General features: G+C 49.2%; 1 protein-coding gene across 5 annotated transcripts in view; it reads right to left on the bottom strand.

The window, feature by feature from the left end:
- Positions 1–15,284, bottom strand: part of LOC139278449 (arf-GAP with GTPase, ANK repeat and PH domain-containing protein 1-like) — a 578,697-nt gene that overhangs the window by 248,311 nt on the left and 315,102 nt on the right. For all 5 annotated transcript variants that reach the window (XM_070897250.1, XM_070897276.1, XM_070897267.1 and 2 more), the window contains exon 3: positions 8,179–8,266. In XM_070897250.1, the coding sequence (XP_070753351.1) occupies positions 8,179–8,266 (88 nt within the window). The remainder of the gene's footprint in view (positions 1–8,178; positions 8,267–15,284) is intronic.

The raw sequence follows: 15,284 nt of genomic DNA, 5'->3' as shown, positions 1-15,284 counted from the left end.
GAAACGTTTCCTCTGCCCACCTGGGGCTCGTTTGCCATGAAGGAGTTCAGAGTAGAGCGCTTGCTTTGGGAGTCTCGTGTCTGGCATGTGAACAATGTGGCCCTGCCCAGCGGAGCTAGTCGAGTGTGGACAGTGCTTCGATGCTGGGGATGTTGGCCTGGTCGAGGACACTAATGTTGGTGCGTCTGTCCTCCCAGGGGATTTGCAGGATCTTGCGGAGACATCGTTGGTGGTATTTCTCCAGCAACTTGAGGTGTCGACTGTACATGGTCCATGTCTCTGAGCCATACAGGAGGGCGGGTTATTACTACAGCCCTGTAGACCATGAGCTTGGTGCCAGATTTGAGGGCCTGGTCTTCAAACACTCTTTTCCTCAGGGTGCCGAAGGCGCACTGGAGGCGGTGTTGAATCTCGTCGTCAATATCTGCCCTTGCTGATAATAGGCACACCAGGACTGGTTTGATGAGAATGACCAGGAGATCCAAGAGTTAATAAATCCCAAGCGCAGGGCATTTCTGAACCTAAAACAACCACCCAACTCGGGAGCAGCAAAGCAGCTTTATAGACGGCTTACGGCCGAGGCCCAGCAAAAAAAGAATAGATAGTGGATGGAGAAAGCACAGGAGATTCAGCAGCTGGCCATCAGCCATGATGTGCGAGGATTTCTTCACCGCAGTCAAGGCCACCAATAACCCAAGCTCAATGCCCCACCCCACTGCTGGCCAAGAACGGGGAGACACTCATCAAGGACACCGAGGCAGTCAGGGCCCGCTGGAAGGTGCACTTCGAAGATCCCCTTAATCGAGACTCTGCCTTTGACACGAGTGTCCTCGACTCCATCCCGCAGCATGCTACCCGCCCCCATCTCAGCAAAATCCCAGCCCTGCACGAGGTAGAAAAGGCCATCCGCCAGCTCAAGAACAAGGCAACAGGAGTGGTTAGAATCCCCGCTGAGGCACTAAAGTATAGAAACACAGAAAATAGGTGCAGGAGTTGGCCATTCAGCACTTCAAGCCTGCACCGCCATTCAATAAGATCATGGCGAAGAGGTACCCTTGGCACAAATGCGTGACCTCATCTCTCTCATCTGGAAGGAGGAGAGCATGCCAGGAGATCTCAGAGATGCAATAATCGTGGCCATCTTTAAAAAAGGGGACAAGTCCGACTGCAGCAACGACAGAGGAATCTCCGTGTTATCAGCCACTGGGAAAGTCGTCGCTAGAATCCTCCTCAATCGTCTTCTCCCTGTGGCTGAGGAGCTCCTCCCGGAGTCGCAGTGTGGATTCCATCCACTACGGGGTACAACGGACATGATCTTTACGACGCGACAACTCCAACAGAATGCGGGGAACAGCACCAACCCTTGTACATGGCCTTCTTTGACACTGTTAACCGTGAGGGACTATGGAGCGTCCTCCTCCATTTCAGCTGCCCCCAAAAGTTTGTCGCCATCCTCCGCCTGCTCCACATCATGCAGGCTGTGATCTTGACCAACGGATCCACCACAGACTCAATCCACGTCCGCACCGGGGTCAAGCAGGGTTGCGTCATCGCGCCAACCCTCTTCTCGATCTTCCTCGCTGCAGTGCTCCATCTCACACTCAACAAGTTCCCCGCTGGAGTGGAACTAAACTATAGAACAAGTGGGAACCTGTTCACTCTTTGTCGTCTCCAGGCCAGATCCAAGACCGCCCCATCCTCTGTCGTTGAGCTATAGTATGCGGACGATGCTTGTGTCTGCGCACATTCAGAGACTGAACTCCAAGTCATCGTCAACATCTTCACTGAGGCGTACAAAAGCATGGGCCTTATGCTAACTATCTGTAAGATAAAGATCCTCCACCAACCTGACCTGGCCACACAGCACTGCCCCCCCGTCATCAAGATCCACGGCCCTGGACAACGTGGACCTTGGGAGACTAAATCTTCGAAACTCCATTGAGTATAAGACCGACCTGCTCACCCGTTCTTCATGTGATAACCCCTTCATCTCAGGAATCAACTTCGTCAAGCTTCTCTGAACTGACTCTGGTGCAGTTTTACCCTTCCTTAAATAAGGAAACCAAAACTTTACACAGTACTCCAGGTGTGGTCTGACCAACGTGTTGTACAGTTGACCTTTGACACTGTCAACCGCGAGAGTCTATGGAGCGTCCTCCTCCATTTCAGACGCTCCCAAAAGTTCGTCACCATCCTCTGCCTGCTCCACGATGACATGCAGACTGCGATGCTTACCAACGGATCCATTACAGACCCAATCCACGACCGGACAGGGGTCAAACAGGGCTGCATCATCGCCCAACCCTCTTTTCAACCTTCCATGCTGTCATGCTCCACCTCACAGTCAACAAGCTCCCCGCTGGAGTGGAACTAAACTACAGGACCAGTGGGAACCTGTTCAACCTTCGTCATCTCCAGGCCAGGTCCAAGACCACTCCAACTTCTGTCGTCAAGCTACAGTACGCGGACAACGCCGGAGTCTGTGCGCACATACAGAGGCTGAACTCCAGGGCACAGTCGACGTATTCACTCAGGCGTACGAAAGCATGGGCCTTACGCAAAACATCCGTAAGACAAAGGTCCTCCACCAGCCTGTCCTCGCCGCACAGTACTGCCTCCCAGTCATCAAGATCCATGGCACGGCCCTGGACAACGTGGACAATTTCCCATTGCTCGGAAGCCTCTCATCAACAAGATCAGACATTGACGACAGGATTTAACACCGCCTCCAGTGCGCCAGTGCAGCCTTCGGCCGCCTGAGGAAAAGAGTGTTTGAAGACCAGGCCCGCACATCTACCACCAAGCTCATGGTGTGAGCTGTGAGGGGGACGCTATGAGGCTGCAGGGTGACTTGGACAGGTTAGGTGAGTGGGCAAATGCATGGCAGATGCAGTATAATGTGGATAAATATGAGGTTATCCACTTTGGGGGCAAAATCGCGAAGACAGAATATTATCTGAATGGCGGCAGATTAGGAAAAGGGGAGGTGCAACGAGGCCTGGGTGTCATTGTTCATCAGTCATTGAAAGTTGGCATACAGGTACAGCAGGCGGTGGAGAAGGCAAATGGTATGTTGGCCTTCATAGCTAGAGGATTTGAATATAATAGCAGAGAGGTCTTACTGCAGTTGTACAGGGCCTTGGTGAGGCCTCATCTGGAATATTGTGTTCAGTTTTGGTCTCCTAATCTGAGGAAGGACGTTCTTGCTATTGAGGGAGTGCAGTGAAGGTTCACCAGACTGATTCCTGGGATGGCAGGACTAACATATGAGGAGAGACTGGATCAACTGGGCTTTTATACACTGGAGTTTAGAAGGATGAGAGGGGATCTCATAGAAACATAAAAGATTCTGACGGGACTGGACAGGTTAGATGCGGGTAGAATGTTCCCGATGTTGGGGAAGTCCAGAACCAGGGGACACAGTCTTAGGATAAAGGGTAGTCCATTTAGGACTGAGATGAGGAGAAACTTCTTCTCTCAAGAGAGTTGTTAACCTATGGAATTCCCTGCCGCAGAGAGTTGTTGATGCCAGTTCATTGGATATATTCAAGAGGGAGTTAGATATGGCCTTTACGGCTAAGGGGATCAAGGAGTATGGAGAGAAAGCAGGAAAGGGGTACTGAAGGAATGATCAGCCATAATCTTATTGAATGGTGGTGCAGGCTCGAAGGGCCGAATGGCCTACTCATACACCTATTTTCTATGTTTCTATGGTCTATAGGGCTGTAGTAATACCCGCCCTCCTGTATGACTCAGAGACATGGACCATGTACAGTAGACACCTCAAGTCGCTGGAGAAATACAACCAACGATGTCTCCGCAAGATCCTACAAATCCCCTGGGAGGACAGACGCACCAACATTAGCGTCCTCGACCAGGCCAACATCCCCAGCATCGAAGCACTGACCACACTCGATCAGCTCCGCTGGGCAGGCCACATTGATCACATGCCAGACACGAGACTCCCAAAGCAAGCGCTCTACTCGGAACTCCTTCACGGCAAACGAGCCAAAGGTGGGCAGAGGAAACGTTACAAGGACACCCTCAAAGCCTCCCTGATAAAGTGCAACATCCCCACCGACACCTGGGAGTCCCTGGCCAAAGACTGCCCTAAGTGGAGGAAGTGCATCCAGGAGGACGCTGAGCACCTCGAGTCTTGTCGCCGAGAGCATGCAGAAACCAAGCGCAGGCAGCGGAAAGAGCATGCGGCAAACCAGTCCCACCCTCCCCTTCCCTCAACCACTGTCTGTCCCACCTGTGACAGGGACTGTAATTCCCATATTGGACTGTTCAGCCACCTATAGACTCATTTTAAGAGTGGGAGCAAGTCTTCCTCGATTCCAAGGGACTGCCTATGATGACAGTTGTAGCAGGACTTCCCTACTTTTATACTCTATCCCCCTTGCAATAAAGGCCAACATTCCATTTGCCTTCCTAATTACTTGCTGTACCTGCCTACTAACTTTTTGTGTTTCGTGTCCAAAGTGGATAATTTCACATTTTCCCACATTATACTCTATCTGCCAAATGTTTGCCCACTCACTTAGCCTGTCTATATCCCTTTGTAGATTCTTTGCTTCCTCCTCACAACTTGCTTTCCCACCCATCTTTGTATCATCAGCAAACTTGGCTACATTACACTCAGTCCCTTCATCCAAATCATTAATATAGATTGTAAATGTGAGGCCCCAGCACCGATCCCTAGTTACAGTTTGTCGATCTAAAAATGACCCATTTATCCCGACTCTCTGTTTTCTGTTAGTTAGCCAATCCTCTATCCACGTTAATATATTACCACTAACCCCGTGAGCTGGTATGTTGTGCTGTAACCTTTTATGTGGCATCTTATCGAATGCCTTCTGGAAATCCAAATACATGACAACCACTGGTTCCCCTTTATCCACCCTGTTCGTTACATCTTCAAAGAACTCCAGCAAATTTGTCAAACATGATTTCCCCTTCATAAAACCATGTTGACTCTGCTCGACTGCATCATGATTTTCTAAATGTCCTGCTGCTACTTCCTTAATGATGGTGTCCAGCATTTTCCCAATGACAGATGTTAGGTTAACTGGTTTATAGTTTCCTGCTTTCTGTCTCCCTCCTTTCTTAAATAGGGGCGTTACATTTGCAGTTTTCCAGTCCGCTGGAATCTCTCCAGATTTCAGGGAATTTTGGTAGCTTACAACCAATGCATCCACTATCTCTGCAGCCACTTCTTTTAAGACCCGAGGATGCAGGCCATCGGGTCCAGGGGACTTGTCCACCTTTAGTCCCATTAGTTTTCCTAGTACTTTTTCTATAGTGGTAATGATTATTTTAAATTCCCCCCTCCCCAAATAGTCCCTTGATTATCAATTATTGGGATGCTTTTAGTGTCTTCTACCGTGAAGACCGATACAAAATATTTGTTCAAAGTCTCCGCCATTTCTCTATTTCCCATTATTAATTCCCCAGTCTCATCCTCTAAGGGACTAACGTTTACTTTAGCTACTCGCTTGCTTTTTATATACCTGCAGAAGCTCTTACTCTGTTTTATATTTCTTGCTAGTTTACTCTCATAAACTAACTTCTCCCTCTATCATTTTTTTTAGTTGTCCTTTGCTGGTTTCTAAAAATTCCCCAATTCTCTGGCCTTCCACTGTTCTTCGCAACATCGTACGCCTTTGTTTGTAATGTTATACCATCCTTTACTTCATTAGTTAGCCACAGATGGTTCATCCTTCTCTGAGAGTCTTTCTTTCTCACTGGAATATAACTTTGCTGAGAGTTATGAAATATCTCCTTAAATGTCTGCCACTGCTTTTCTACAGTCTTACCCTTTAATCTATTTTCCCAGGCCACTTTGACCAGCTCTGCCCTCATACCTTTGTAATTACCTTTATTTAAGTTCAGGACACGAGCTTGAGAACTAGCTTTCTCACCCTCGAACTGAATTTGAAATTCTACCATGCTGTGATCAGGCTTCCCAAGAGGATCCTTCACTACGAGATCATTAATTAGTCCAGGCTCGTTACACATTACCAGATCTAAAATAGCCTGCTCTCTGGTTAGTTCTACATTTTGTTGCAAAAAACCATCCCGGATACACTCTATGAAATCATCTTCCAGGCTACCTTTGTCAATTTGATTTGTCCAATCTATATGAAAATTAAAATCACCCATGATTATTGCTGTACCTTTCTTACAAACCTCTATTATTTCTTGATTTATACTCGGTCCTACAGTGTAGCTACTGTTAGGGGCCTGTAGACGACACCCACCAGTGACTTTCTACCCTCATTATTTCTTATCTGCACCCAAACTGATTTCTACATCTTGATCTTCTGAGCCAAGATTATTTCTCACCACTGCACTGATCTCATCCCTTATTCACGGAGCTACCCCACCTCCCTTTCCTTTCTGCCTATCCTTACGAAATGGCAAATACCCCTGAATATTCAGTTCCCAGCCTTGGTCATCTTGCAACCATGTCTCTGTAATGGCAATCAGATCATACTCATTTATTTCTACTTGTGCCGTCAACTCACCCATCTTGTTACGAATGCTTCGTGTGTTCAGATATAGAGCTTTTAATTTTGTCTTATGTGTACACGCTCTGTCCCTCCCTGTCACACTCTGGTTATCATTACCCCTATTGCTACCCTGCACTTTTGGCTTCTCCTTTCTCTTTTTACAATTCCGCTCACCTGATCCCTCGCCCCACTATTTAGTTTAAAGCCCGAACTGGATCGCTCTGTCAAAGAGCCGACAAAGGCATGATGGGCGGAATGGCCTCTTCCTGTGCTGCATCATTCCATGATTAGTGTCTTTTTGGTGACGTGCCTGTGGACAATGCACAGTTGAGCACCAAGGGAGTAAGGGCGGAGGAGGATGTAAGAAAGAACTTGAATTTATACAGTGCCATTCACATTCTCGGGACATTCCAAAACACATGATAAGCACCGTATCACTTGCGAAGTAAAGTCACTTCACTACTATTTAGGGAAAACAGGCAGTCAATTTGTGCACAGCAATGTCAGACAACTAGCAGTGTGATAAATGATAAGCTATCTGTGTTAGCAACATGTATTGCTGGATGAATGTTTGCCAAGACACTAGGAGAAAATCCTTCGTTGTTTTATTTTGGAGTTGTGCAATGGGACCTTTTATATCCACCCGACAGTGGGGCACTCCCTCAGTACTGCCCCTCCGACAGTGCGGCGCTCCCTCAGTACTGCCCCTCCGACAGTGTGGCACTCCCTCAGTACTGACCCTCCCACAATGCGGCGCTCCCTCAGTACTGCCCCTCCGACAGTGGGGCACTCCCTCAGTACTGCCCCTCCGACAGTGCGGCACTCCCTCAGTACTGCCCCTCCGACAGTGCGGCGCTCCCTCAGTACTGACCCTCCCACAATGCGCCGCTCCCTCAGTACTGCCCCTCCCACAGTGCGGCACTCCCTCAGTACTGACCCTCCCACAGTGAGCTGAGGCTGTCACCAGGATGCAGGCACTGTCGGCGAGGCCATAGCTACTGCCCAGAACCACAGACACCTTTGTCGTGATGATACAGTGAGATGAAACAGAGTAGGAGGAGGCTCGTGTGGAGCACAAAGCAGGTGGGTTGAATGGCCTGTTTCTGTGCCATGCATTCTATCATCCCCTCAAGGGCATTGTGTCAACCACAGTGTGGGAGTGGAATCACACAGGCGCAATGTGGTTGACTCCTAATACCCGTAATATAACAAATACCTGCCCCGTAATACAGGGCAAAGCTAGCTCTCTCGTGGGTTTTCAGCTCCGTACCATGTGAAAGGTTCAGGCCATCAGCAGGATTTTCTATTCTTTATTTTAAATTTGTCTCCAACTAAACACTAGCTAAACTCAGCTTGATCCAGACAACGCTGCGTAATGACTGCAGCACCAGACAGTCGGCTGTGTGAGGCGGTGCTTACCTACGCTCGGTAACACCTCACCTCACCGCCTGCGCTGGTCCGCATTCAGTTATTGAGTGAAGTTACCGGCCAGAATGAAACATTATCTCCATCTTCCGCCACGAAGTCCCGCGTATTATCGTAATTCACCAATGCCTTTATCACACTGCAAGACTACAAGGAAGTAAGTCATAGACACGCCCCTTAGCCCCGCAACCAACAGTAGCTTGGCCAGGCAGTATAACATACACATAACACACATTACCTTCAGGGGACTCCTCCTGCACGTAGGTTCCTGTCAGATACCGGTGAACGAGAGCGGACTTCCCACTCGACAGATTGCCCACGATTCCCTGACAAACACAATGCACACCGTCAGTTCATTCAAGCTAACTCACTGGCCTCCTTGTTCGCTCAGCGACAACGAGGAATGATATTGAAATATACAAGATTGTGAGGGGGCTTGACAGGGTAAATGCAAGAGAGGTTGTTTCCCCTTGTGGGGGAATCTAGAACTAGGGGGCATAGTTTCAGAATAAGGGGCCGCCCATTTAAAACTGAGATGAGGCGGAATTTCTTCTCTCAGAGGGCTGTAAATCTGTGGAATTCTCTGCCCCAGAGAGCTGTGGAGGCTGGGTCATTGAATATATTTAAGGTGGAGATAGACAGATAAGGGAGTGAAGGGTTATGGAGGGGCGGGCAGGGAAGTGGAGCTGAGTCCATGATCGGATCAGCCATGATATTAAATGGCGGAGCAGGCTCGAGGGGCCGTATGGCCGACTCCTGCTCCTATTTCTTAGATTCGAGTGTTCTTATCAAAGGTCGCTCATCTCTCGCAGATCATTTTTCATTTATTTCCTGGGCTGTGGGGCAACCTGGCGGCGAGTTTATTGCCCGCCCCTCGTTGTCCTGAGGGCATCAAGAGTCAACACACAATGTGGGACTGGAGTCACGTGTAGCCCCAACCGGGTCGGCAGGTTCCCTTCTCTGAAGGACATCAGTGACCCAGGTGAGTTTTTACGACAATTCGGCAGTTTTCATGATGACTTTTCCTGACGCCACAAATGAGCAGATTTATTGAATTCTGTTTCCCAACTTGTCATGAAAGCATCTGAAGGCACTCGTCAGTGAACATCGTCAGCACTCGAGCAGCATCATTAATCCAGTTAAATAACCAAGAATCCCTCATCAACGCCGCAAATGTGTCTGTCGTCTTTTTGTACCCTCATGAAGTTTATTGTGCAACTGCCTGATGTAGACAGCCTGTTCCCTCCGCAGGTCGCGTTTTAACGAAAGAAATGAACTGAACTGCATATGTACCAAAGCTTTGCTCTACGCTACAGCCTCAGGTGTTTCCCTGGTGGGATTTCAACTCACGACTCATAAAAACATAACAGGAGCAGGAGTTGGGCCATTCGGCCCCTCGAGCCTGCTCCACCATTCAACAAGATCATGGCTGATCTGATCATGGGCTCAGCTCCACTTCCCTACCCGCTCCCCTGGACCTCTGGGTTACTGTCCAGGACCAGACCCACGATATAACTGTACCCAAACTTAATGACCTTATCTGACCATTCTTAATCTTATTCCCACTCACACCCATCTACCAACGTTCTTGCAATGACCCAACTCCTTTCTGAATGCAGCCCTTGATGACAGCCTATTCAGGGCCGTGACACTCAGCAGAGGACGGCCCACCTGCCCAGTGCAGACACTGGACCATCAGCTGAGACAGTGGAATGTTTTAGGAGGCGGTTATCCCACATTCTAGTCAGTGCCTGCCAAGCGTGCTATAAAATACAACTATTTGATAGATCTATTGATTACTGGCTCGCTCAGTGGGCAGTACTCTCGTCTCCGAGGCAGAGGGTTGTGGTTTCAAAGTCCCACTGCAGAAACACTAGCACAACATCTAGGCTGATACTCCCAGAGCAGTGCTGAGGGAGCGGCGCACTGTCGGAGGGGCAGCGCTGAGGGAGCGCCGCACTGTCGGAGGGGCAGTGCTGAGGGAGCGCCGCACTGTCGGAGGGGCAGTGCTGAGGGAGCGCCGCACTGTCGGAGGGGCAGTGCTGAGAGAGCGCCGCACTGTCGGAGGAGCAGTACTGAGGGAGTGCCGCACTGTCGGAGGGGCAGTGCTGAGGGAGTGCCACACTGTCGGAGGGACAGTACTGAGGGAGCGCCGCACTGTCGGAGGAGCAGCACTGAGGGAGTGCTGCACTGTCGAGGGAGCAGCACTGAGGGAGCGTTGAAGTGCCGTCTTTCGGATGAGACATTAAACCCCGTTTGCCCTCTCGGGTGGATGTGTACGATGCCACGGAAGAGGAGCCAGGGTGTTTGCCCAGGGTCCTGGTCAATGTTTATCCTGAACCATCACCATCACAAACAGATGAACTGGTCATTGACCACATCGCTCTTTGCGGACATTGGCTGTGCAGAGTACAACGCCCCAAGGTGCTGCACTAACAAACAAAATTTGATACCAAGCCATATAAGGAGAAATTAGGGCAGAAGCTTGTTCAAAGAGGTAGGTTTTGGGAAGCGTCTTAAAAGAGGACAGAGAGATAGAGAAGTTTAGGGAGGGCGTTCCAGAGCTTGGGGCCAGGCAACAGAAGGCACGGCCACCAATGGTTGAGCAATTATAATCAGGGATGCTCAAGAGGACAGAATTAGAGGGGCGCAGGCATCTCGGGAGGTGGGGGGGTTGTGGGGCTGGAGGAGATTACAGCGATAGGGAGGGATGAGGCCATGGAGGGATTTGAAAACAAGGATGAGGATTTTGAAATTGAGGTGTTGCTTAACTGGAAGCCAATGTATTTCAGCACTAACTAAACTTCAAAAGTAATTAATTGGCTGTAATTACCTTGGGAATCTTTAGGAATGGCTCACTCAGATTAAAATAAGAGGCTTATAATGTTGCAAAGAATAAAGCTGAGGATTGGGAGAGCTTTAGCAACCAGCAAAAGGTGAACAAAACATTGATAAGAAGGGAGAAAATAGAATGAGAGCAAGAAATATAAAAAAAGGTTGTAAGAGTATGTTAAATTGAAGAGAGCAGCAAAAGTAAGCGTTGGTTCCGCAGAGGCGGAGACAGGAGAAATTATTATGGAGAAGTAAGGAAATGGCAGAGCCTTCAAACAAATATTTTATATCTCTTCACAATAGAAGACACTAAAAGCACACCAAAATAGTGAGGAACCAAGGGGCTAATAACAGTGAGCAACTTAAAGTCATTAATATCACTGGAGAAAAATACTGGAGAAACTAATGGGATTAAAAGCCGACAAATCCCATGGACCCGACGGCCTACATCCTAGGGATTGAAAAGAGGTGACTGCAGAGATAGTGGATGCATTGTTTGTGATCTTCCAAAAGTCCCTTTTACCTAGAACAGTTCCAGTGGATTGGAAGGTAGCAAATGTAACCCCGCCGTTCAAGAAAGGAGGGAGAGAGAAAACCGGGAAGTACAGGCCAGTTAGCCTGACACCAGTAATAAATTTATTAGAGGTTTTTGAGGATGTAACTAGCAGGGTAGATAAAGGAGTACCAGTGGATGTAGTATATTTGGATTTCCAAAAGGCATTCGATAAGGTGCCACTTAAAAAGTTGCTACGCAAGATAAGGGCTCATGGGGTTGGGGGTAATGTATTAGCATGGAGAGAGGATTGGTTAACGGACAGAAAACAGAGCATTCCGATAAATGGGTCATTTTCCGGTTGGCAGGCTGTAACTGGTGCTACAAGGATCAATTTTTGGGCCTCAGCTATTTACAATCTATATCAATGACTTGGATGAAGAGACTGAGTGCAATGTATCCAAGCTTGCTGACGATACAAAGCTAGGCAGGACAGTAAGCTATGAGAAAGAAAAAGAAAGATCTGCATTTATATAGCGCTGTTTATGATTGCCAGACATCCCAAAGCACTTTATGGCCAATGAAGTACTTTTTTTTTTAAGTGTAGTAACTGTTGTAATGAAGGAAAGGACACAAGAGCAGGACACAAAGAGTCTGCAGAGAGATATAGACAGGTTAAGTGAGTGGGCAATGAGGTGGCAGATGGAGTATAATGTGGGCAAATGTGAGGTTATTCACTTCGGTAGGAAGAATAGAAAAACAGAATATTTGGCAAATGGTGAGAAACTACTAAATGTGGCTGTTCAGAGTGTCCGAGTACAAGAAACACAGAGAGTTAGCATGCAGGTACAGCAAGCGATTCGGAAGGCAAATGTCATGTTAGCCTTTATTGCAAGGGGGTTGGAGTACAAGAGTACAGAAATCTCACTACAATTGTACACTACAATTGTGAGACCGCACCTGGAGTTTTGGTCTGCTTATCTGAGAAAGTACATACATGCTTTAGAGGCGGTGCAACAAAGGTTCATGAGATTTATGCCTGGGATGAGAGGACTATCTTAGGATGAGAGATTGAGTCGACTAGGCCTATACTCTCTGGAGTTTAGAAGAATGAGAGGTGATCTCATTGAAATATATAAAATTCTGAAGGGGATTGACAGGGTAGATGCAGGGAGGATGTTTCCCCCTGGCTGGGGAGTCTAGAACCAGGGGCCACAGTCTCAGGATAAGAGGTCGGCCAGTTACGACTGAGACGAGGAGAAACTTCTTCACTCAGAGGGTGGTGAATCTTTGGAATTCTCTGCCCCAGAGGGCTGAGAGTGTTGAGTCGTTGAGTATATTCAAGGCTGAGATCGATAGATTTGTGGACTCTCGGTGAATCAAGGGATATGGGGAGCGAGTAGGGAAGTGGAGTTGAGGTCGAAGATCAACCATGATCTTATTGAATGGCGGAACAGGCTCGAGGGGCCATACGGCCTACTTCTGCTTCTAATTCTTATGTTCTAAAGTTCTGAGTGTTTCCCCGATGGCGCCATTCCCCACTAACCCATCAGGGGGAGCTAGGTAGCTATGTTTTTCACTGAGTTGCTGCCCTGGGGCCTGTCACTTCACACTATTGGACATGTACTTTTCAGCTAATGTGGGGGCAGGAAAATATGGAATCGACAAAAGCACTCGTGGGAGAGCACACTGACAGTTCTCGGGTAAAAATCATCGACTGCAATCTTTCAACTGATCTTTCTCATGGAATATTCTTTGCTTCACATAAGTATCACAGACTGGATTTATACCAAAAGCGTGTGTCACAGCACAGTGCAGAGACAACACACACACTCTGCAGACACCTGGCCCACTGGGGTCAGCCCAGTCTTCACTCTCACATGAGCAACTGTCTGAGGCACACGCGTTTCTTCCGGTACAAACAGCAACAGAGAAACCCCGCAGGCTTTGAAAGCCCCAAGTTCAAGCCAGTCTGTGCGAGGTTAGTCGAGGTGAGAGTCGGAGGCAGTTCCTGGCCTCCACACACCGAACCACAGAGAACACGGGAGGGAAAAGCAGCCAGCTCAGGTTCAAGCTCCCGGCCCCTCCTCCAACTGGACAATGAGCGAGGCTAGCGGTCGATGTCAGCTGCAACATATCTCTCTCCCGGGTACAATACCCAGGGTGTGTCTCTCTCTCTCTCCCGGGTACAATACCCAGCGTGTGTCTCTCTCTCACTCTCTGTCTCTCCCGGGTACAATACCCAGGGTGTGTCTCTCTCTCTCTCTCTCTCTCTCCCGGGTACAATACCCAGCGTGTGTCTCTCTCTCTCTCTCTCCCGGGTACAATACCCAAGGTCCCTCTCTCTCTCTCTCTCTCTCTCCCGGGTACAATACCCAGAGTGTGTCTCTCTCTCTCTCTCTCTCTCTCTCTCTCTCTCTCCCCCGGGTACAATACCCAGGGTGTGTCTCTCTCTCTCTCTCTCTCTCCCGGGTACAATACACAGCGTGTGTCTCTCTCTTTCTCTCTCTCTCTCCCGGGTACAATACCCAGGGTGTGTCTCGCTCTCTCTCTCTCTCTCCCGGGTACAATACCCAGCGTGTGTCTCTCTCTCTCTCTCTCTCTCTCTCCCGGGTACAATACCCAGGGTGTGTCTCTCTCTCTCTCTCTCTCTCTCTCTCCCGGGTACAATACCCTGGGTGTGTCTCTCTCTCTCTCTCCCGGGTACAATACCCAGGGTGTGTCTCTCTCTCTCTCTCTCCCGGGTACAATACCCAGGGTCTCTCTCTCTCTCTCTCTCTCTCTCTCTCCCGGATACAATACCCAGGGTCTCTCTCTCCCGGGTACAATACCCAGGGTCTCTCTCTCTCTCTCTCTCTCACTCCCGGGTACAATACCCAGGGTGTCTCTCTCTCTCTCTCTCTCTCTCTCCCGGGTACAATACCCAGGGTCTCTCTCTCTCTCTCTCTCCCGGGTACAATACCCAGGGTGTGTCTCTCTCTCTCTCTCTCTCTCTCTCTCCCGGGTACAATACCCAGGGTCTCTCTCTCTCTCCCGGGTACAATACCCAGGGTGTGTCTCTCTCTCTCTCCCGGGTACAATACCCAGGGTGTGTCTCTCTCTCTCTCCCGGGTACAATACCTAGGGTCTCTCTCTCTCTCTCTCTCTCCCGGGTACAATACCCAGGGTCTCTCTCTCTCTCTCTCTCTCTCTCTCTCTCTGGGGTATAATATCCAGGGTGTATGTTTCTCCCGGGTACAATACCCAGGGTGTGTCTCTCTCTCTCTCTGGGGTATAATATCCAGGGTGTGTCTCTCTCTCTCTCTCTCTCTGGGGTATAATATCCAGGGTGTGCGTCTCTCCCGGGTACAATACCCAGGGTGTGTCTCTCTCTCTCTCTCCCGGGTACAATACCCAGGGTCTCTCTCTCTCTCTCTCTCTCTCTCTCTCCCTCTCTCTCTCTCTCCCGGGTACAATACCCAAGGTGTCTCTCTCTCTCTCTCTCTCTCTCTCTCCCGGGTACAATACCCAGGGTCTCTCTCTCTCTCTCTCTCTCCCGGGTACAATACCCAGGGTCTCTCTCTCTCTCTCTCTCTCTGGGGTATAATATCCAGGGTGTGTGTCTCTCCCGGGTACAATACATAGGGTGTGTCTCTCTCTCTCTCTCTTGCTCTCTCCCGGGTACAATACCCAGGGTCTCTCTCTCTCTCTCTGGGGTATAATATCCAAGGTGTGTGTCTCTCTCTCTCGCTCTCTCTCCCGGGTACAATACCCAGAGTGTGTCTCTCTCTCTCTCGCTCTCTCTCTTTCTCTCTCTCTCTCTGTCCCGGGTACAATATCCAGGGTGTGTCTCTCTCGCTCTCTCTCTCTCCCAGGTACAATACCCAGAGTGTGTCTCTCTCTTTCTCGCTCTCTCTCTCTCCCGGGTACAATACCCAGAGTGTCTCTCTCTCTCCCTCTCTCTCTCTCGGGTACAATACCCACGATGTGTGTCTCTCTCTCTCTCGGGTACAATACCCAGGGTTTGTGTGTCTCGTATG

This window comes from Pristiophorus japonicus, chromosome 1 (genome assembly GCF_044704955.1).
Source record: "Pristiophorus japonicus isolate sPriJap1 chromosome 1, sPriJap1.hap1, whole genome shotgun sequence".
Classification (NCBI taxonomy): domain Eukaryota; kingdom Metazoa; phylum Chordata; class Chondrichthyes; family Pristiophoridae; genus Pristiophorus; species Pristiophorus japonicus.
The sequence above is the reverse complement of the archived record's forward strand: the minus strand, read 5'-3'. Positions and strand labels throughout refer to the sequence as shown.